Source organism: Osmerus eperlanus, chromosome 15 (genome assembly GCF_963692335.1).
Source record: "Osmerus eperlanus chromosome 15, fOsmEpe2.1, whole genome shotgun sequence".
NCBI classification, from domain to species: domain Eukaryota; kingdom Metazoa; phylum Chordata; class Actinopteri; order Osmeriformes; family Osmeridae; genus Osmerus; species Osmerus eperlanus.
The window spans coordinates 5,729,428-5,753,061 of NC_085032.1; the positions used below are offsets into that span (position 1 = coordinate 5,729,428).

Here is a 23,634-nt window from a genome sequence, read left to right on the forward strand (position 1 = left end):
TATGGTATGCAAGTTTGTGTGTGAAAATTGCTACTGATGAGGTGAATACAATGTCAGCCCAACACTTGCTATGCCTTCTCATCTCACAGAACCTAGACACTGTTGAATGTTACAGGTAGAAAAAATAGTCTTCAGCTTTCCAGGTACCGATATATTTATTTCAGTGACATTTAGCTTCAAATGTTTATTGCCTTAATAATGAGCTCAGTACTGTTAGTCAACCTTTATTTGGATAGCTCACCTGGTCTATGGATGGGTCTGTATGAGTGTATGCAGAGGGTCAATAGATACTCATTAAACTAATGCCATTCTGTTAATAGTTTCTTGACAGTTTGAGTGTTTGCAGATGGTCTACAGGGGATTCTCCAAATTGCGGTAATTTTATTGTTAAAATAACAAAATACGTTCTTATACATAAAATGTGAAATGAGGTCAAAAATAAATCCAGGGAAAGGATGATTTTTTCTTTTTTTTTTACACATACTGTAATGTTTAACACAAATGGACCTTTGCAACAAAAACAGTAGTGTGTCCAAGGCACACTGCAATCTATATAGCTACATATTTGTATTCCTTTTTTTATTGCGGGGGGGGAAGCAGTTTTGAAACGTGATATACTCACATGTGACATCTCAAAATTAATGTATGTGAGCAAATCAAATTGCGCGGTTGGATCTAAACCTCTTGCACGTTAAAATATATGTTCTTTTTTTTTGTACAATATTAGGTTTCATTAACAAAAATAAATACGTATGTGAATTACATGTTTGATACGTGTGGGGTTGATGAGCTCAACCCCAGTATGAAGGGCTCTGAGGGCCTGCATCACCGGCATGACGCAATGACCGCTAACAGCTAACACACCATCGGCTATAAGCGATGCAACCCCCCCTGGTGGCGGATGCTGGTAACACATGGTACAGATATAAAGCAGTTACTCTAAAAGTGGACCTACGGATATTCAACTATCAGCTATTCAGCTATTCCAACCAAACCGTCCAGTAACATTACCCTTTATTGCATATCAACTTAGTTTTAGCCGACCGTTTATTTGTTGGAGCATTTGTCGATCATCAAAAGCGGCTGCTAAAAGTCGAGCTCAGATGAGGTTTTGATGAGCTCCTTCAACTGGAACAACATTGTGCAACAGTATTGCTCTTAATGACACTTTCGAAAATGTCCCAATGTTTGATCCAGCCTCACTACGCACATTCTAAGTCTCCATGACCACACACACGTACAAGAATAAAGACCAGGGGGGCTTTAGTTATTGGTTATGCCCCCTCCCCCCCTGCCCCCCCCGAGACTACGTCTTAAATGGTTATTCCCAACATAGGTAAGAAAATATACAGTTCTTTAGCGATAAACATTAAGCGACGGTTTGAATAAAACCTCTTATGTACATTTGGTGTAGGGTAACACTGATTGTAACGCAATACGTCCTTCTTATTGTGTTTCTCGTATTGTGTTTCGTTTCGTTTACATTCATATTTCAGCACTGAGCCACTAGGGGGCTGGAGTGCTCTGGAAGTCAATGACATGCATTTACAAGAAAAACAAAATGGTTGAAAACAGCAACAAAAGAAAAAGAGGAAGACCATTCGGTTCAGGAAAACCCAGATGAGAAATGCCAGTTGAGGAAGAGGAGGATGACGAGGATGGAGAGGTGTGAAGGCCGTAGTTTGGCAGTTAACAGGTTCGTTCGGAGCACCAGGTGGGTGTGTAAACACTGCAGCTGTTGTTTTAGGCTGTTTCCTGTTGGTGTATTTGTGTGACTTGTGTGTTTGTACTAAGTTGTGCTGTGAGGGGCCAATAGGGTCGTGACATGACGATGAAGACTTTGATCGGGAAACTTGGCGGGTGGAACCAACCAGAGCAGAGCTGGTTGTGGAAGCCTTGGAAGAAGTCAGGCTACACTCTCTCCACACGGCTGGGGTCATAAGAGTCTGGGGAGAAGACAGAAACGTACCATCAGACCTTGTCTGAAAAGTCACACACAGAGCCATTTCACACATACAAACAGACACAAATGTCTCGTGCTAAGAGAAGAGTGTCTGGTGCGTACCTGAGACCGACAGCAGTTCTTCGTCTTCTAGCGTAGTAGAGCCACAGGTGACATTGAAGCTGAGGGGAAGGGTGATCTCTCTTTTGGCCACGGTGGCACTGCTACGAGGCCTGGGCTGGGGTTTGGGTTTGGGCAGAAGGGGAGGCTTCTGGGGCCTAGGAAGGGGCTTTGGCCTTCCCTCGCACTCCTTCCTCCTGACCTCCTCCCCATGGTTCACTTCCGATTCTGTCTGTCCTCGAGCCCCTTCTTTTTTGAACTCCTCCGAAAGTTTCTTCGCCGCCTCCTCTGTGACTCTCAATTCCACCTCTTTCTCGATCTCGTCCTCCTCTTCTATTTTTAACCGTCCAACTTCCTCCTCCTCCTCTGCTATTTTCAATTCCACCTCGTTCTCAACCTCCTCCTCGGCTATTTTCAATTCCACCTCCTCCTCCTCTTCTATTTTCAGCTCTCTCTCTTCCTCCTCCTCCTGCTCTGTAGTGAGTGCTGCCTCTGGTTCTGTCCTCTCCTCGTCCTCATGTTCGGTCTTCATCTCTGCCTGTTGTTCTTCATCTTCCTCTCCCAGTTCTCCCTCCTCTTCTTGCTCCCTTGTGCTCTCCTCCGCCTCGTTTCTCCCCCCGTCTCTCACCCCGTATCCCTGCTGTTCTCCCATGGCCGCTCCCTCGCTCTCTCCGTCTTTCTCGCCCTCCTCCTCTTTGTCTCCCCCCTGCTCCTCATCCATCTCTCCCTCCTCCTCTCCGCCTCCCCCCTGCTCACTTCTCTCTCCCTCCTCCTCTCCCCCCTGCTCCTCAGGTCTCTCTGCGTCCTCCTCTCCTCCTCCTCCCAGCTGCCCCTCTCTCTCTCCCTCCTCCACCTCTCCCTTTCCTTCCTCCTCCACTCCTCCAGACACCAACCTCCTGATGCCAAGGCCGGACACGCAGGATTCGGAGTCCCCCTGCTCCACATGAGCCAGAACCTCCATGACAGTTCTGCCCGGCGATACAACCGAGCAGGACGACAAGGACGAGGTCGAGGAAGAGGAGGCTAGCTTGTCCTCCGCCAGGTCCTCGGTCACCCCGGAGACCCCATGGGCCGCGTTCTCCCCGCGACTCACGCTGAGGGCCAGCTCCTGGTCCGGGGTGACGGGGAGAGACAGGGGAAGCTTGCTGGGGGGGAATTCCGGCAGATCCAGAACCAGCGAGTTCCTCTCTCCACCTGGCGGCAGTTGGATATCGCCTGCTTTCGCCGGATGGCTCTCTTCTTCACGCTTTTCCTCACGGGGGCTGTCGTCTCCACCGTTTCCTGCCTCCTCTTCCTCTTGTTCCTCCTCCTCCGCTGCTTGTCCGTGTCCCTCCAAGGGCCCCGCTGTCACTTGCTCTGACTGTCTGCTCACTTGCTGCGTCTCTCTGTCGGCCTCCTTGTCTGGGCTGCCGAGGTCTCCGCTGTCTCCTGGGTGTCCCTCGCCGTCTGGGCTGGCTGGCTCTCCCTGCTCGCTCCCCCCTCCCCGGTCCAGGCCGGTGGCCTCCTGCCCCTCCCCGTCATCCTGGGTGTCTCTGGGCCCCAGGGCCTCGACGGGCACGGCTATGCCGAGGATCCTGGCAGCCCGCTGCTCGATGGACTCGTTCTCGGGAATGCCCTTGGCGCACTTGACCTCGTAGAGGTTGCTGAGGTCCTCCGCCGGCAGGGCGTTGGCCTTCTCCTGGATCAGCAGGCTCTCCAGGTGCCTGTCGGCCAGCGTGGCCTCGTCCCCCCACCCCGGGGCCTCCTGGCGGACGCGGTAGCGAGCGTCCTCCTCGTCCTCGTGGGTGAAGGCCGGCTCCCTGGAGAGCCTGGCGGCGCGTGGGGAGCCCTCCGCTCTCGAGGGCCTGCTGGTCTCACTCCTGGCCCTGCGCAGGTTCAGGGTAGGGACGGTCTTCCTCTCCACGGCCCTGACATCCTCCACCGTTCGGGAGGGAGGCACCGGCTTGGAGGCGTCGAGGACGTCCTCGCTGCGGTTCTTCACCACGGAGAGTCGGCTCTCCCAGGACATGTGCAGGGACGGGGGTCCCTCCTGGGGTTCTGAGAGCGAGGAGAGGGGGAGGGAGAGAGGAGAGTGGGAGAGGGGGAGGGGTGAGCGCTGGCGGGGCTCCCCGGGGCCCCCGGGGGCCTCTGTGTACACGGTCAGCCCCACGTCCCTCAGCAGGGACTCCTGGGGCACGGGGATGTCCTGCCTGTAGGCTCGGCCAGGCTCTGTCTGGGGGAGGGGGGCATAGTCTCTGGGACCAGGGTGCGAGGGTATGTCTTCTCGAGGTGGTCTGATGGAGGAGACCATGGTGGGGGTCCTGCCAGGCGCGGGTCTGGAGAAGGCGCTTCTCGCTTCCCCGTGACTCGGCCGGTTCTGGCTCTGCTCGCCCAGGCCGGTTGCTTCCCTCGCCGGGTCAACGGTGGCTGTGTGCTGGGATCCTCCAGCCTGGCTGAGCTCCAGGGTGTTCTGGAAGGCCTCCTCCAGGTCTCGCAGACACGGCTCTGCGCCGGGCCGCTTTCCAATCTGCTCTTCCATCTCCTTGTTGATAAACTCCAGCTCCTCGATGGCGTCACACGGCCTCCGGTTCACCGGCTTCAGCAGGAACTGGCCGAAGGCTACCTGCTCGCCGGATGGCTCGTCTGCGGGCTTGGGGCCACTCCTCTTAGGGGAGGAATGCTGCTCGGCTCCCCCTACAGGCCTGGAGGACGGAGGTGGGAGAGACTGGAGCTGGCCAGAGCCTGGAGAGGGTAAAGGCGGGAGCTGGGTGGTACCAGCTGGAGGTAGAGACAGGGGTTGAGCTGGGCTGATACTGAGGCGGGAGAAGGCGCTATTGCTGGAGGGGTGGAGGTTCTTCTGGCCTGCCATGGAGTAGGAGCCGTAGGAGCCAGCGCTGCAGTCTGTCCCCATGCCACCGTCAGCGGGGGTCTCTGAGGAGGCTGGCTGGCCTGGCTCCCGACCCCCCGGACCAGGAGGACTCTGAGGGGAGCTTTTGGCTACCACAGGGGGGCTGACAGTCTGCGTCTCCTGGTTGCGGTACTGGTCCCCGGGCCACGAGCCGGCGTAGCAGAGCTCCTTGTCGGCCATGGCCTGGAGCGACCAAGCGTCCACAATCTCCTTCCTGAGAGGGGCTCTCTTCGAGTTCCTCATGCAGTAGGAGCTGCTGGTGCTTATGTGGGGGAGGGGGTGGGGCTTGAGGGACATCTCGGTCAGGGATTGGCTGCGGAGGCTTTGGCTGTTCTGTGGTCGGCTCGCGGCGGGCTCGGCGGGGCCCAGGCCCGGCGGCGCTGTGCTGTTGTTGTTCTGGTCGGCCGGCGGCGCCTTGGCCTGGATCTGGATGGGGACGGACACGAGGCAGAAGATGGTCTCGCTGACCCTCCTCTTGGAGTTCCTGTTGCCGTCCGGGCCTGAGTCCGGAGCGATCTTCTTCACCTGCGTGATGGTGGCCGTCTCGGAGAAGGCCTGGTCGGAGCAGGTGCTCTGCCCGCAGGGCGGAGGGGGCTGGAAGGCTGAGGACGGGCCTTTGGGATATCTGTCGTTACAGTTTTGGTCGGTCGCTGGGAAGTTGTTGTTATCAGTGTTTTTGTGCAAATCGCCGTGGGGCCACCTGGTCTGGTTGCCGTCGTGGTCGCCCGGGGACGGCGGGCCGGGCGGCGGGTAGGGGCTGGCGCGGTGCCCCAGGGGCGGGGGCAGGAAGGCACTGTCGTCTGACGAGGAAGAGGGGGGGGGCTCGGACACGGTGACGCTGGGAAGCTCGGTGTTGCGGATGTGCCGGATCTTGTCGGCGTCCGTGAGGGAGTTTCCGGAGGTACTGGCTGAGATGTGGCGGACGCGAGGGTCGTCGAAGGGGATGTACTGGACCACTCCGGGCGGCTGGGGGCTGTAGCCGGGGTACAGCTTCCTTCTGCTGGGGAGGTTGGCCCACTCTCTCTGGGGGTCGGGCCAGGAGCCCCCTGGGTGTCTGGTGTACCAGTGAACTCCGTCTGGCGCCACCTGCTGGTACACCACCTCCCCTCTGTACCTGTAGCCCACAGGGATTTCACCATAGGGACCCCTATGTCCCCCTCTCAGGACAGGGGCTCTCTTATAAGACGGGGGAGGATTGTAGCCTGGAGGCTCCACACCAGACCCCCCCGACTCCTGTGCAAAGTAGTCCAGTCGGGGGTCGCCTACCCTGGGATTGGGGATGGGGGTTCTGTCCCTGGCCTGGGGGGCTGGGCTGTCCCCAGACAACATCTCACAGCTACCCCGGGTCTGTTGGTGCACCTCGTAGGAGGGGGGGCGCAGCGGCCGGGAAAAGCGGGGCTTTGGTGTGACGGCGGCTTGGTTAGCACTGGCCGGACGGCCGATCTCAAAGTGCCGCCGGCCGTAAGGGTCGTGGCTGGGGTGGCCAGGGTGGCCGTTGACCCTCCTGTAGAGGTTGTGACCCGAGCTAGACACGTCCACGTACTGCAGGCTGTCCGGCGGCAGCATGCGGGGCAGCGACTGGGACTTGGCTTTGGTCCTGGGCAGGACAGCGCCGTCTGGCGTGCGGATGTGGTTCCGCATCTGCTCCCGAGCCCACTTCTCGGCCTCGCAGTCGGACATCTGGCGGCCGAAGGTGGAGGCGGGGCGCCACTCGTCCGTGCCCAGGCTCTGGCACTTCCTCTCGGCCGCCATCCTCCACTGGTGGAGGGCGGCCTCCCTCTCTCTGGAGCGAGCCTGCGCCTGGGCCTGGGCCTTGGCCTGAACCTGGGCTTGGTTGGCCCAGATCTGCCTCTCTGTCTGGCGCTCCTCCGTAGATACATCCTGCCCTCTCTGCTGCTGCCCATTGGTTCTGCTGTAGCCGCCTCCTCCTCCTCCTCCTCCTCCTCCTCTGGGCTCTCTGAAGTCAGCGTAGTCCAGCAGAACAGAGAAGTCTTGGCCTCTCCTCCTCCAGTAGGCCACATCTCTTTCTCTGGGTGCTCTGGACTGGGGGTACACACCCCTGGGCCCGTCACAGAACCTGAACACACACACACACACGGGACAAACATCAGCTTTTGTTGTGTTCAGTGTAACACAGCTGTCAGCTGTCTTTGACACAATCAAATTCTACAATTGACAGTACTTTTAGTTTTTTGTCAGACCACAACATGCTAATATTCTGGATGGATACAATGTTATTCGGCTGGTCATCTTATAGCTTATATGCCTGGAGTGCAAGTGTAGCGCTGTTGTTATTCTTGTTAATACCATTAGGAGGCGCCAGCTCACCACAAGTGGAAAATCATAATTGTGTTGTGTGACAGTCTGCACACATTCTGTTTCACCACACCATGAGATATTGGGCATTCGTCCTTCAAAACAGACAAAGCGATAACACGGACGCTTAAAGTCCGAAGCTAACCTCCTCTGAAACGCCATCATATCTATCCCAGCAGACAAAGCTGGCTGACTGACAGGGAGACCTGTCTACCGCTTGTGTGGGGATGGCTCCATGCGCTGTGGACCTCTTCACCATGACAGACATGAAGGGTCCACAGTGAAGGTCTCTGCATCGAGGCTCGCTATTTCTGTATGCGTGGAGAGAGTGAGTGACAAGGATGTCAACAAACCAGCACGTGGGCCTCCCCGGGCCAAGCGCTCCTGTTCTGTCATGCGTGGGTCTGACACGGACATACGCCCGGCTGAACTCTACCATGATAATCACTTACGTTATGATTGTGGCTCATACAGTACAGTTAAGCCTGCCAATCGTTGGCCTCGATAGCTGTGAGCAGCGATGACAAGATGGCTGAGTGACTGAAGCAAGCTTTATTTCGTTTCCTTATTAAATTAAACTGCCGGGCAAACTGACTTGAGGAACATTTGCAGAATATGAGCACCGATGCCTACCCAAGTAGGGACAGCATTCGAGGCGAGGCCAATATCACAATACAGCCGTCAATGATGTTCAAGGTCAAATGACTGTTCGAAGGCTTGTTCAAACACTGATGTCACTATCTCTTTGGCAGGCTGGATGCTAAACAAAGACAAGGTAGTTGACGGGCCCATCTAACTGTTTGGATATGGGAGCATCTGTATTGACTCTGTGTCTCTGAGTCCACAAATCCCAAACCACGAATGGCTCCACTGGCCTGCCAGTCGACGAGATGACATCACAGAGCAGAGTGTGTCGCTAGGCAAATCACAGGCTTCGCTGCGACTGACTTGAAAAAGGTTTCAATTGCATAACTCCTGGCAGAACTAAAAATAGCCGCGTCTCAATATACATATTTAAATGCTGCTGTGTTTCCATTATTAATGGGAATGTGTTATATAAGAAAGTGTAACTTGCTGCAGCGCCAGAGAATGCTATCGATCAGACTCTGGGGGGTTTTTCTGCTCGCACCTCTGTGTGCGCGTGTGTGTGTGCGTGTGCGTGTGCAGATCCAGGCATGCTCGAAAGGGGCGCTGGCTGGGTGTGTTTACAACAACAGTGAAGTCCCATGTGTCAGATGAAGCCTCCAGTAACATTCTACCTCTTCCCTTTCCCCTGCCTTAACTGAGGAGAGGGAGGGAGGGAGGGAGGGAGGGAGGGAAAAAAGAGAGGGGAAGCGGAGCGAAGAAACTCAAGGATGGGGAGAGAGAGAGAGAGAGAGAGAGAGAGAGAGAGAGAGAGAGAGAGAGAGAGAGAGAGAGAGAGAGAGAGAGAGCAGTGTGAGGAGGTTCACTAAGTGGTGCAACATCCTTGATGCAGAAGACCTTGACTTGAGGTCTGTCTTCACTACCTTGTGGCCACATCGCGACAACAGCATGCTAGAGAGGTCAATGTAACAAACGAATGAAACGTTAACCCGTGAGGCAACGCAAAAAAACGACAACAATAACACACAATCACTCACCCGCTATCTGACGTAATAGAATCCCCCAACGACTGCGTGTCTCCATGGTTATTGCCGGGCTGATTTCTGTCACGGCACTCGTTGTCGTTGGGGGGGTACCCCCTGGACCCGTACGGACCCCCGTCCCGCCCAAACCCGTTCACCGGCCCGTGGCCAAGCCGGTTCTCCAGGATTTCCCGCCGGCAGTCGCTGTGGCGCCCGCCATCGTAGGACGGGGGTGAGGGCGAGGGGGCGTCGGGGGCGGGGGTGGGGGCGGGCGTCGGGGCGGGGGTGGGCAGCTTGTATCCGTGGGATATGAGCAGGTCCTCCACGCTGTACATGGTGGCATTGGTTTGGCTGGTGTGTTTGTCTGTGTCAGGGGGTGGAGGGACGGGGCTGCGACGGGGTCTGCCTCTTCCCCTACCAGCGGTGGCGGGCACCTCGGCACAGCTGCACCGCTGAGGCCATCACTGGGAGGGAAACGAGAGAGAGAGAGAGAGAGAGAGAGAGAGAGAGAGAGAGAGAGAGAGAGAGAGAGAGAGAGAGAGAGAGAGGGGAAAAGAGAGTGAGAGAGAGATGTTGTTTCGATCGTCGTCTCTCCTCATTCCAGACTCTTCGTGTCCCGTCTCGCTCTACTCCGTTGGACGGTCTGAAGGAGAACAAAAGCACCCCCCCCCCTCCCCGTTTTCAAGCCTCCATGACAAACCGCTCTCCTCCGCCGCCTCAGACCCCCCCCCCTCTCCCCCTCCCATCTCATCTCTCCTCTCCTTGTTCTCTCCTCCTCCGTTTCCCTCCTTTCCTCTTCCCCCGTCTACGCTCCTCGTCTCTCTGCATCCCGCAACGAGGCGCTTTCCGTGAGCTGAGACAGCAACCTAACCCCACCCCTGCTCGCTGGGGGGGGGGGGGGGGGGGGGGGGGGGGGGGGCGGGGGAGGCACTGCAAACTAAAAACAAGCCGCAAATGAATCTGTGTCATCACTCCTCACCATGGCTCCTGCCCCTTAACAGCAGTGTCCTGGCTGCCAGGGCTGCTGTGGTGGGATAGACCAGACAGAGGTAGGCTGGAGTCACGGGAATCTCCCTGTGGACCTGTAGCGCCGCTGCTTAGCACACGTTCAGTCTCCTCTCGCAGTTACTGGAGCGTGCTGAATGTCCAGCGTCTGGAGGGAGACGAGTAGCAGGTACTAGAGGGTGGAGGGGGGGGGGGGGGGGGGGGCTAGCCAGGCTGGTACCAGAGAGTTGAGGGGGGCTAGGCTAGGCTAGCAAGCCTGGGGTAGGTTCCAGAGGGTGGAGGAGAGCTAGCTAAGCCAGCTAGATCGGGGTCGGTAACAGAGGGTGGAGGGGGGCTGGGCTAGGTAATAGAGGGTGGAGGGGGCCAAGGCTAACTATCCTGGGGTAGGAACCAGAGGTGGATGAGGGCTAGCTAGCTTAGCTAGGCTGGGGTAGGTACTACCAGAGGGTGGATGAGGCTAGCCTTGCTAGGCTGGGGTAGGTACTACCAGAGGGTGGATGAGGCTAGCCTTGCTAGGCTGGGGTAGGTACTACCAGACGGTGGATGAGGCTAGCCTTGCTAGGCTGGGGTAGGTACTACCAAAGAGTGGAGGGGGCTTGGCAAGCCGCTAATGGGCTAATCAACATTTGTAGGGCTCTCCTTTTCTCTTTCCTCTCCATACATCCATCTATCTTTCCTTCCTTCCTTCTTTCTTTCTTTCTTTCTTTCTTTCCCTCCTTCACCATCCATCTATTATTCCATATAACCATCCTTCGTCCTCCTCAGTTCCTGTCTATGGTGAGGTATCTAGCCAGCCGCACACAGACTCAGGGAGCTTGTAGGCATCTGTCTAAAAAACCAGCCAGTAAGTGATTATTCTGTTTGTTTTGTAGAGGCCAGGGTAAACTGATGTTTACTACATCCCCACAGCAGATGCCACAGCACTGCTACTGCATATCTCTGTCCCACATAGAGGCTAACCAACGACAAGACTAAGCCCCTTAGGGATGGCAACAGAATTTACATAGGCCTTGTAACTGAAACCTATGCTTCAGTTACTGAATCAGAACATAGGAATAAAGGAACAGAATTGCCTTGACCTACACTCGAAGCAAGGATCAACTTTGATACCTTCCCTGCAGCTCTGTAGCTCTGTCCTCCACCTGTGTCTAATGATACCGGCTGATTAACGGGATCTAAGAGCGTGAAATGCTGCTCTCTTTGTATATCTGGACCCCCACTAATGCGATTAACTTTCTCATTTAAAACTTTAAACCTGTTAGTTGTGGAGGATCGACTCTCGGAGCTCCCTCAGTGATAGACCTGGCCTGCTTTTCCAGGTTTAGCTCTTGCCAGCATCTATTTGGGGTAGCCTATCTTTCCCTGTCTGTGCTTGTTTCAGTTCCGGTAAGAAGGTGTTTGTTAACACCCTGCACCTAACGGACTGTCCGATTTGGCCATTGATGAGAACTGCCACACTTCAACTAATCCCATGAAACTTGCTAATAGAAACCAGAGGAGAAGATGGATTCCAAAGTGTCACGGTGTCAAAAAATGACTGATGCGACTATTACAGCAGCTAGATTGGCTCAGAGTTCTGAGTCAAAGCTTGTAGTTGAAGATCAGATGTCACAGCCCTTCCTTCCTGTAGATTAGCACACTAGCATCTGAAGATCAAGGGCTGTTTGGAAACAAACAGGCTGTTTTGGCAGTGACATGTGATACTGGCAAGCGTGGTTCAGGGGCGAGTCCATATGCTGCCCCGCTTAATGCTAATCCTAATTCTACGACTACCGCTGCCATGACGCGTCGCTCGGAAGCTTATCTTGCGTATCAGTCAAAATGAGGCAGAGGATTTCCCTAAAAGCGTGAGCCCTTATGACCACCCACTCACCCACACCCATCCTCACCCCCCTGGTTTCCCACAGCAAGCTCAGTAAAATACTACTAATTCTCTTACGCAATGGAATTACCCATTTTGATATTGAATTTAGAAAAAGTACCCTGATTCAGGCAGAGGGCTTTAACAAAGGTCTGCTTTGATTCCCACCAAACACAACAGCATTGTGTTGTGCTACAATGTGTAGTTTGTGTGAGCGAGCAATATAGGCCTAGCCATGCTGGCAACATGCTGGGCACCATTCTGGAAAAGTGCAAATCTGGAGCATTTTAATGATTTTCCAAAGAGAAATTAATGAACTTCTTTATTAATAACACATGCATGCTCAGTAAGCAAAAAAAAAAAAAGTATAAAGAATGAATAAAACAGAACCACATGCAGCTCAATCCTGACCTCAAAGGCTCAAATCGTTTTCTCCACAAAGGTTTGACTGGCGCTACTGAGGTAGGAGAATCCGATCAAGAGGTGTTTGTTTTTTTGGCGGGCAAGTGTGCTTTTTGGCAAGGGCATGTCTTGTTTATAATTAAATAAAGCATTTTTAGAAGTGTGAGGGCCCGTGCTAGGCGGCAGGCCCGTGCCCTGACTAAGGGAGGCTACAACACCAGAAGGCTGGAGGAGGCTGACAGCTTCCAGGTTGACAGTTTGGTGTCAGCTACTTATTCATGGCCCAAGTGAGACGAGGGCAAGGGAAGGAGAGGGGGGGAGGGGAGGGGCAGAAGAAGAGAGAGAAGGACGGAGATGAGCGGAGGGGAGGGCGTGTGAGAGAGAGAGAGAGAGAGAGAGAGAGAGAGAGAGAGAGAGAGAGAGAGAGAGAGAGAGAGATGGGAGAGAGAACAAGACAGAGGGAGGGGAGATAAAGAGCAGCTGAGGAGCAGCGTCGAGGAAGATAGCGAAGCCGGGAAATGGAGCGGGAAGTGGTGGAGGAAGAGGGAGAAAGAGAGAACTAGACAGAGCGTGGGAGAGACTGAGAAAGAGAGTGAAAGAGGGAGAGAGAAAAAGAGACAAGAAGGATACAGAGAGCGTGCCTTAGCTAGCATGTCCTGCTAGAACCAGGCTAGGAGGACACAGGTGAGGAGCTGGAATCAGGATGAGCTCCTTTCCCTGTGCTTACTTTGAACCAGCAACGAGGCCTGGACTGATGTTCAACTACATTTACATTTAGTCATTTTAGCAGACGCTCTTATCCAGAGCGACTTACAGTAAGTACAGGGACATTCTCCCCGAGGCAAGTAGGGTGAAGTGCCTTGCCCAAGGACACAACGTCATTTGGCACAGCCGGGAATCGAACCAGCAACCTTCGGATTACTAGCCCAATTCCCTAACCGCTCAGCCTCCTGACTCCCGCAGAGTCGGCTTGTGGGCAGGAGCCAACAAAACAATAACCATGCATAGTAAATGGGCAAGAGGAGGTTCAGACATACGCGTTTAATGGGCAAAAACAAATTCCCCAAAACATTTTGCAATGTTTGTCGTCAAAATATCTTCAGGATGAGTTGCAGACATGCGCTCACATTCAGACGTGATGTGTTTTTGTGGCGATGACGACATCTGACATTCATCAATGCTTTGGGCGTTCACATTGTTTTTGGCTTTGGACGCTAAGAGGAGGTGAAGGAGAAAAGAACTGTTCTGTTGTTATGGTTATTCAGACAGCCCGCTCACTTTAGGTTTTAGTCCACTTGGCAATGTGAAAAATGGGTTATCAAAGTCCCAGGCTTGAATCCCAAACTTCCGGGTGCTTCTGCTGTTCTTAGCCTAGGCCTGGTCTCAATCCCAGTGGTCTCTGAGAACCACTCCTGCATATTGTTCTTAATCAGACCTGGATCTGGCTCAAACCCTAACCAGGAGAGTGCTGTGTACGTGTGAGTGAGATTGTGTGAGTCAGTGAGTGAGTGAGCGAGCGAGGCACTCATGTCTCTGTTCTGGTGTGTGTGTGTGTGGGCTGTCTGGTCCCACCACAGAGCCCTCTGCAAACAGCGTCTTCATTGTTTGCCTTTGTGACGTCACCATCGACCAGTGGAGCCCTCTTCCTGAGGATGTGCGTCGCTAGGGCGACTGAGAGACGAGTCGCTCGCAAGTGTTTCCAATCAGCTCTCAGCACCAGGCCCCTGAGACAACAGACAGGGCCCGGGGGCCCTGCAATGACAGTCTAAGGAACAAATGTGGAGGAATGAAATGTATCCTGCTAAGTCAATGCTGCTACGTTCTGTTGAATGAAACGACAATCAATACCTCAGATGTACAAAATGTGTAATGACAATGTCGAACGGATATTTCAAATATAATCAATGATCCAGATATAGTAATGGTGAACTTATATTCCAAATGTATGATTATGCCCCAGAATGGGACTGTGTCTGTGAAAGTGAGAAGAGGGCCACGCTCAGGAGAATGGATCCTTTTGGGAGAAGAAGAATGCAATGAGTCAGGATACTGACAAGGGGGGGGGGGGGGGGAGGGGGTGGGGGCAAGATGACCACACCAAGGGACAATGGGCCTCACAACTCTTGAGAATCAACCCCAGGTGATAAGGAGATACATTAGGCCACACAACTCTGTGGGTCTAGAGGAGGAGACAGAACCGCTTTCAGGCGGTGGAGGATGTAACCCTTGGAGGACAATGTATCCTTTGCACTCGGTCAACATCATCAGACCTTTGGGTCTGCCACCCTGGATGGTCTGCCCCCTGGGACATCACCACACCCTGGTACTGCCCACCTAACTGCCCGAAGACTTCTTCTTCAATCGAATAGGATGAGGACATCCTCGCCCCATCGTCTTCGGACCAATCACCTGACAAACACCTCCCTCTCAGGAGGGGTACAAGACCTGTGTGCCCTGCACAGGTCAGGCGGAATTCTGCTGGGCAGAACTCACTCTCAGATTTCGGTCAAGACCATTCTCACGAGGGCCTTCGTTTTTTCTCTACTCTGTGAAGCGAGCCTGGTAACATTGACTGGTATCACTGAGACACACTGGTGTGCTGTATCCATCGTTTGATTGCATCATTTCTTATAAATAAACTACAAAGAACTTGGTCTGGTATTTAACCTTGTATTCTTCTCCACCCAAATTAGAACACACTCTACACAAACTACCAACGCCAGCAGACCTTCCATCTTCCAGGCCCATACTTCATCCTGAGCCACCCTGGAACACTGTGGATCTCTGGCTTCTAGGCTGGAGGTCTCACTGGCTACGTCCTGCCTAGCGTGGGAGCATCACAGGGATTAGCGTGCTCTGACTGGACTCTGACTGGAGCATGAGATAGTTCTGAATCAGAGCGTAGGTGTGTGACTGGAAAGGCCTTAATACCCTGTCAGGAGTTTGAAGTCTCTCAGTGTTAACCTACTGCTCTGAGTCGAGGCGTCCGTCTAGCCGCTCTCCTTACATTTACATTCACATTTAGTCATTTAGCAGACGCTCTTATCCAGAGTGACTTACAGTAAGTACAGGGACATTCCCCCGAGGCAAGTAGGGTGAAGTGCCTTGCCCAAGGACACAACGTCAGTTGGCATGACCGGGAATCGAACTGGCAACCTTCGGATTACTAGCCCGATTCCCTCACCGCTCAGCCACCTGACTCCTTGCATGCAAACAGCTGATCCCACAAGCAGCACATCTGTGAATCCTGCCCTGCCTCATGGTTCGCGGGTTTTCAAGTTGAGGTCAATGAGGTTGGGTCCTATTTTAGGTTAAAGATAAAGGGCTGATGGGTTGCACATTCCCTTACCCGTTACCCCAGACTCCTGGTCTACAGGCCTATTGTTTTGTATTCCTTAGGCTTGGCTATCGATGCATATCTATTCCACACCCTTCTGGAGGACAAGGGATTGGCAAGCCCTTCTCACCCCACATGGTCATTTAGCTTGTACGGAAAGAGTTAGGCTATACAATACACCCACAACGGTATTTTGTTGTCAAACTCCCATGGCAACAGTTGTTTTCCTTTTCTGATTGGCTATCCACTGACAATAGCATGAAGGGTCCATTGCCTTCACGCTGGCTTCGCTACACAATCTTTTACAGAAGGGCTCTACTGGCAGAGGAATTGAGGCAGGATGCGTTCCAAAACCATGGAGTAACACATTACAGACCACAGGAAGACTCACTCACTTCTGACTACATGTGTGGGTCAGGCTTTGATAGGGTTCCTCTACAACTGCCTTTTCTTGTTCATCAACCCAATTGAGAGTCAGATATGGATACTACAGAACAGCCTTTCCCGCAGCATGCACGCTTTGGGAAAGTGCGTTGTGTAGTTGTTGTACGTACGTGTGTGTGTGTGTGGGTGTGTGTGTAGACTACACTACTGTACGTAACAGACTTTGCTAATTCTTCTTTGTTTCTAGGGCTTAGCCTTATTTTGCTGAAAGGAACTTCTATTGACGTCACGTAAGAGGTTCTTCGCTCAACTGAATGCTCCGAGCACACGCGGCTCGTGTGGAAATCTCCTGACAAAGGTTTTGCCCAAAGATGGAGCCAATGCAAGCATCACTTAAGGCAGTGGTTCTCAATCCTGGTCCTCGGGCCCCCCTGCCCTGCATGTTTTAGATATTTCCCTGCTCCAACAAACCTAATTCCATTAAATGGGCCTGATAACGACCCATTCATTTGAATCAGGTGTGTTGGAGCAGGGAAACGTCTAAAACATGCAGGGCATCGGGGGCCGAGGACCAGGATTGAGAACCACTGACTTAAGGTAAGAATACATCTGGGAAAACATCAGAAAGATTACCAGCTGATATCAAAGTTAGATGTCTGTCTGATACACTGTTCCAATAGGATTTATCGTCAGGGGCATCCACACTAGGTCAATCGCCAAGCAACATCTCATAAGGATAAGTCATTGCCTAGCAGGGTTTTGTGTTCCAACAACTGCCGTTACGCAATCTGAACCATAATTATCCCAACTTCAGTGCACACTGCAGGCGAACGCAGGAGTGCTATGTGTTCTCAGGCCTTGCACTTCAATAACAAACCTGTCTGCTAGGCCTAAAGCGTTGGACTACCCTGTATTTTGGCCCCGTTCTCCTGCACTAGGCCCGCTGGAGTTGCAGGACCTGACCTTGTCCCAGGGCCCAGCTTGTCTCCTGGTCATTAGAGCACCATCAAGATCCTGGCCTACCTTGGACTGACAGTGGCTTGGCTTATCAGACTGTGATCAAAGGACAAGCACACACTGGGGCCCTGCTAATCATCTGTGGACTGGATAGTTACAGGTAGGGTGTACACGGGATGACCAACCGACCGAACCAAACGCGAGGCGAAGGACAAGGGGCTTTGTTTTCGACATGGTTTCTGGTAAATGATGTAATCCGTTTGTGGATAGCCTTCCATCAGCCCAGTTGACCCAAATCTTTTTACGATTCCTACTTTTGTTTTCTTAGATTAACCTGGATGTGGAGAACTACAATTCCCAAAAGCTAAACTGGGTTAGAAAACACCTCCCCATGATCGCAATACCAGCCAGTACTCTCCCTAGGGCTTAATCACTACACTGGAAATCTGAAATCTGGAATGAGATCTAACATCTAGGCCAATCGTGACATGCAAAAAATGTGGGGGTATCACCAGACATCTGCCCCACATATGGCTGTCTATAGGTTAGTAATAGCCGCTAAATCGCAAATGTGCGTTCAATCGCATGCCTCAAATCTCACTTCATTACCTCAACTTCACACTGGCCAGAGAGCATTGGCAGATGTTATAGTGGTGGCTATTCATGGGTGAATTCAACAGACTTTTTGTTTGAGTGGTTGTGGCACATCACTTGTGCCGCGGCCTGCAGAAATGGTAAACATACTTAAGTAGACGCCCACGTGTTCTCACAGGCCGACTTATTTTTAGGAAAATGTGCCGATTCTCAGAAGGATCTCCATAAAATCTACTGGCACGACTCTTCATCAGTCTGGGGTCACATGACCAAGCAGACTGTGACATCGGAGAGGGAAATCCCTGCAAGAGATAACAGGCCGCTGGTGCTTAGCGAAATGGCGGTCCTATTGAGTAACGGCGCATGCTCGAATAAAAGGCCTGGCCACAGTATGGGTTTATCACAGGGAGTATTTAACACACACTTTTGTTTACTGTCCCATCCTTTCACACAAGAGGCTGGGATGTAGGCTCAGAGTGAAAACAATTGTTCACATATATTGGAAAGCAGGCATTCCTAGTTTATGGGCTGTGAAAAACAGCCTGGTTCTATGAGGCCTACCACACAGAAAGCGAAAGGCTCTCTGACTTAACACAGGCTTCTGGAAGGGAACTTCCATGACTCATTTTGCGTCCGAGCCACAAATGCCTTTGTGAAGCTGGCCATCCCTTTCCTCCTCTCTTCGAAGTCAAGTGAGGAACTTCCACCTTCGCTTCCAACTCCGTCAGCACTACCCTGCCACCCCCCTCCACCACGACCCTCCCTGTGCCCCCGAGGGCGTTCAACAGGCCTTGCATTCCCACACCACCCCTGGCACCGTCACATTCACACACACATACACACACCCACATATACACACACACTGGATAAACAACCCATCGAACAATGTCGATTCAATAAGACTGGCTGAGTTCAGAATGTTTGCCCACTCAAACCACACACACGGGCCTAACTTAATCAAGGCTGGCTATTAACATTAGGACAGACCATAATCGACAACCAGCTCAATATTAAACTATCCCAAACTCATGATTTTCAAACAATGAGCTTATTTTGCTCAGGTAGGTGAACGTTAATAAAATATAGGTCTGACTGACAGGGGAGCATTTGTCACTAAAGGTATCACATCTGCCCTCTAGAGGACACTTGGGGAACAGCTGGTGAGATAAACAGCAACTTGCTCTCAACCCTTTTCACACTTATGAAAACCTTCAAAGCTATCAATTTGCTTCTTTAGTGCAATCCCTTCACCAGCTACATTTAATAAAATTGCATGCAGACCACCTGTAAATACACACAAGGTTTTTTTTGACAGGGCTACATTTAAGTCTTGCTGTACATACTCAATTAGGGAGTCAGGTGGCTGAGCGGTTAGGGAAGCGGTCTAGTAATCAGAAGGTTGCCAGTTCGATTCCCGGCCGTGTAAAATGACGTTGTGTCCTTGGGCAAGGCATTTCACCCTACTTGCCTCGGGGAGAATGTCCCTCTACTTACTGTAAGTCGCTCTGGATAAGAGCGTCTGCTAAATGACTAACTATAAAAATATAAATATATAATATAAATATAATTAGGCTAATTTCCTGTCCTTAGGCTACTGTACATTATTTATTTAGTAGTGAACACATGTGATTTTCAATATTCTTGTTCATAGTCTATTCAGCCTAATCATGCAATGTTATGTTCGAGATCTCTCAATCTGGGGTATAGAAATTGCACTTCAAATTGTTATCTGATGTATAGTATTGACACTGTTAGAGGTCTGTCTCGTGGCTCGTTTTTATGATATTTATCCAACAGCGGGCTACTTTAATGAAGTTTGTTACACAATATAATTACTGTGATGCGCACTTAAAATCGGTCCTGCCTGAAGCAACAACTGAGACACGCAGGAGTTGCGTTTGATCAAGAGTGTTCATGCAAAGATGCTGCAGGTGTGACTGAGAAGGAGATCAAAGCAAGCGCCTAAACTTGGTCAACCATTTGCCGCTGTTGCTGGGGTCATTACTGAATCTCGTTTGCCATTTGTTGGTCAATACATCAACATCTAGCCTTTCCAGCAACACAGAAAAACGGATGTTTGTGCTCACTTACAGTTTTATACAGTTAACATTCACCATCTCATTAGTAAGGTCGATGACGGCTCATCAGACGCAGGTAGCGCATCGCCATCTGAATCAGTTTAACCTTCAACTGAGTGATGCTAGCGGCAAGCGCGCTAGCTAGCACTCTCCCCTTCCATCTAGCGTACTAGAAGTTGAAAATAAATTTGCCAGGGGTCCCTTACATTCGTTGCTAAATCCTATATTGCTCTATCAAATCTTGAAAACGTCTATAGCGCCAGTGTTTCATAGCAATACTGTCCAGCTTTTCTTAAAAGCTAGCAAATGCACACTGATGATCAGCAGATTGTCTGCAAGTAACATTAGAGGACCGATATTGAACACCGTCTGTCTACTTATTCAGCCACCACATATGCTATCAAATGAAACAGCCTTTTAAACTGCGAACTGTCTAATTTGTCGTTGGTATGTCAATCATACGACTATAGCCATATTGACGGAGGTAAAACGCCCGCGACCATTGAACCCAGACACTTTTTTTTTTACCTGGAAGATGCGTCGTCGTGCTGCTGTCTCGTAGTTCCCTGCGTTCAGTACCGCTGTAGCACTGGACTGCTGCTGCCGAGTATTTGCTGAGCCTGACTATTCTTCGGGGGCGGCTGCTTGAGGGGTGCAAGCAGATGCTTAAACGCGCCCAATATTTGAGCTTGGGGTAGGGTAGGGGGATCTTTTTTTCCTACGTGCCTGCTGCAGTTAGAGTGTGATATTTTTGAGGAGGGCATATCGACCCTAGGCCCAACTTTGTCTTGATACTTACTTTTATTTTACATCGGTAATCAAATAATGAGCCATGAAACCCAGTTGAGTAGGCGTGCCACGAAGTGCTAAATTTATGAGCATAATACAAAACTTGGTTCTAACTCAATAAAATATTGCGTTGGGATTATTGTCCCACAACACCCATATCCCACCACACACACTCTTCTCCCACCTGTGTTTTAGTGCTGAACGTAAGCATATGGATAGTCGTGCCATTTTCCCACTAACCCACGACCCACGAACATAATATTGACACAGATGTTGAATATCACTGAATCCTCAAAATCTAAGGGGGCTATTTTCTGGCCAACTCAACCTGTGCATTCCCACAGCGGAAAGAACTTCTGTAGTGTAGCCTCCATGACTCACTCATTTGAACATTGAAATACATCCCCTAATTTATTTGTAAAGGGTGCTCTGTCTTCACAGTTCACAGCTGCTCTTAATGTGTTCCCTTGGTGATTGACCCCCAGCAAAATGGTCATGTTTACAGTACAGTAAAAAGTCAGCTCAACATGAAATTACCTACTTGATATTTATCTGCTTCCTGCTAATCTGCCCCATTGTTTGAGTACGTTGCGGCAATATCATCTCCTGTGACCAAAAGAAAAACATGTAAGTCATGAGAGTGCGTGCATGGTTATTGTAGGGAGAGAGGAAGAGAGAGGGAGAGTGAAATACATTTAGTCTTTGAAGTTAGAAACCAAGTAAAGCATGGGGTAACATATAAATAGGCTATTTAAATCAATGCAAATAGCTGTGTGGCTGCCCTCAATACTCTCAGCACCATAGCATGTGCTATAGGTACTGATGTTTGTCCAATTCAGTCTGACTGACCGGTTGTCTCGTGCACCTGCACAGTATCCCTGAAGCCCAAGGGGTTTGTTAACCCTTTAATGCATGTCTCATTAGACTGTGTTCACTGAACCCTTGCTGCACTGTATACTGTGCACTCCTATACCTTCCTTAGTGTATGTTTCTCATTCTAGCTCATATGCGGCTCGGTATACTATAACAGGCTGCAAGTATGCAGCCTTCACGCGGTGAAGTCATCACTCTTCGTTTGCCGGCTGAGTTTCTGGGTTTCTCAGCTCAGTGAGCTGTGCTGCCTGTGATCGTAGGAGGGCCTGGCTGATCTCATCTCTGATTCACTCACCTGGAGGTGCAGGATTGTTTTTAGAGGAAGAATCTATCAAACTTGGGAGCCCCAGAAAATGTGATATATTTTATTGCCGTGCTTTCGGTGGCAATACTTCAGACGGTGCATGTCGGGATCTCACATTCTCTCACGTTTGGGCGATTCTTTCGAGGGACACCATGTTTCTGAGATAGTTGTAAAGCAGGCATAAATGCAAGTTGCCCCAAAAACAAGGAAGCATGAGAAACCCACATGAAACAAGATTTTCTCCTCCCTAAGATCACCAGGTCCCAGGCTTTCAGAGAATAGTTCGGTAGTAGTAAAAGCTTTAGTCGGGCCACTTTCTTCCCTACACTGAGATTGGTATCATAGGACAGTAGAGATTACCCTTAAGTGATTCCAGAGTCACCCGGCTTACTTCATTCTCTGGGGGGATAGAGAAATGTTAGTCTAGCTGTGTTGCTGGTTCCAGTTGTGACCATTAGTGGTTCGAAGGGCTGAGTCCCTTTAAAGGTCTCCTATGTTATTTGTTTTCACCTTGACTAGCAAAAGTCTTTCAAAAAATCTATTTTTGTGAGCCGTACCAGACCAACTGATCGTTTTCCAACTTGTGCTGCGTTTGGTAGATTGTGTTTGGGAGTTATTTGTAAGTTGTAATAGCAATTTTTCTGTCAGGAGAAATCCAGAGTATGTAGACTGCTGTAGATTTGTGTTCAGTGTACCTTGGACTGAGATTTAATCACAAAGCCTATGCTTTTTCTTACTACACAAGAGGAATGTGCTAAACTTGGCCCAGCTATAATAACCGGCTCTGCATTTGCAGTCTCCACAAACCAAAACTGTCCATTTCCCATCTAGGGTCTTCACCGGACCTATAATTTAGACTATTTAAGGAATCTGGAGACTATTCTGTTGCCATTTTATCCTCATTGCCTCTATGGAGCCACAAGACATCCTTAACCCAAACAATTGTACCACAATGTCATTCGGAAACAAAACGACTATATTTTGATGGTACTTTCCAAAGTTGATTCTGTCCATTGCATATGACACGTGTACGAGTATCATCAAATATCTGCTCACGGTCAAGCGATAAACACAGGCATGTAATAGGATATGTCTGCATTTGTCTGTGCAAAGCATTAACAAATGACCACACATTCCAAATGTATGTAAATGTGTGCTCAAGTTGGTTCAATTCAAAGAGTAAAAAAGACTGCTCTGCAAAAACTGTATGATGTCACTCATCTATAGCACACAGAATGATGTTGAATGACACGACTGATCCATTTAATGGAGAAATGAATGTGTAGTGAAGGATATTGAATGATGTCATTGCACCACATAGCCCGCAACCCTCTCTCTCGCACACGGCCTATCTAATCAACTCAGTCTCTTCCTCCGGAAAGCTTGCATGTTTTCCCTAGCTTTTCAACTGTATCTACTTTAGTTGAAAAGTTATGGGCCAATGTTACACAATCAGGCACACACACAGTCACACACACAGTGAGCTGAAGCGCTCCATTAGTGGACTCGACGTGTTGCCTACCATCCAACCAGTTTTCCGACCCCCTCACTCACACATAATAAAAACCACAATCACAGTAGACCTACAGCAACAAAGCTAATCTTTAAATGGCTGGTTTGACGGAGCAAAGCGCCTCGTGTAACACAGCCCAGATGTGGAGAGGGTCCAACAGTATGTGGTCTCTGGGCTCGCCTGCCTGGCGGTGCAAAGTCACCCAGAGGCATCTGCCAGGGAGATCAGAGGGTGGCTGGGGGGGGAGGAGGGGGTGGTGGGGCTCTGTGCGTGTGTATTGTTAGTGCGCTGTGGGGTTTTAAGTTTGGGCCCCAGCTGGGAAACCTGGTTATTGTTGTAAGGTAAGGGATCTGTGCTGAAGGGTTTAGGTGTGTGTGTGTGTGTGTGTGGGGGGGGGTGGCTCTTGACACGTAGCGGATCATGTAAAGCCTCGCTCACCTCTGAACTGATGCTGCAAACAGCTGCCTTCTGTTGATGTTGAGATTCACTTTGATCTACTGCGATGGGAAAGCAGCTACTGGCTTTCCCATGGCAAGAGAGCGCTACTCTGGAGGAGTCTGTGGTCAGGGCCACGGTGTGCAAACAGGAACACCTATGGTGCAGCATACACCCTATTTGTTTCCACAAGTTTTCATCTGAAGTCAATAAAAACCAAGTAGCTCCCT

The 23,634-nt window shown here is 50.9% G+C and overlaps 1 protein-coding gene across 1 annotated transcript; it reads right to left on the reverse strand.

Moving 5' to 3' along the window:
* Positions 1–303: 303 nt before the first annotated feature.
* Positions 304–20,198, reverse strand: jcada (junctional cadherin 5 associated a). Its single transcript, XM_062479410.1, has 5 exons — positions 20,019–20,198; positions 8,888–9,336; positions 2,819–7,026; positions 2,066–2,785; positions 304–1,946 (listed from the first exon to the last, which is right to left on the reverse strand). The coding sequence occupies exons 2-5, from the start codon at positions 9,205–9,207 to the stop codon at positions 1,912–1,914; spliced, it is 5,283 nt and encodes a 1,760-aa protein (XP_062335394.1). The 5' UTR covers positions 9,208–9,336; positions 20,019–20,198; the 3' UTR covers positions 304–1,911.
* Positions 20,199–23,634: the final 3,436 nt, after the last annotated feature.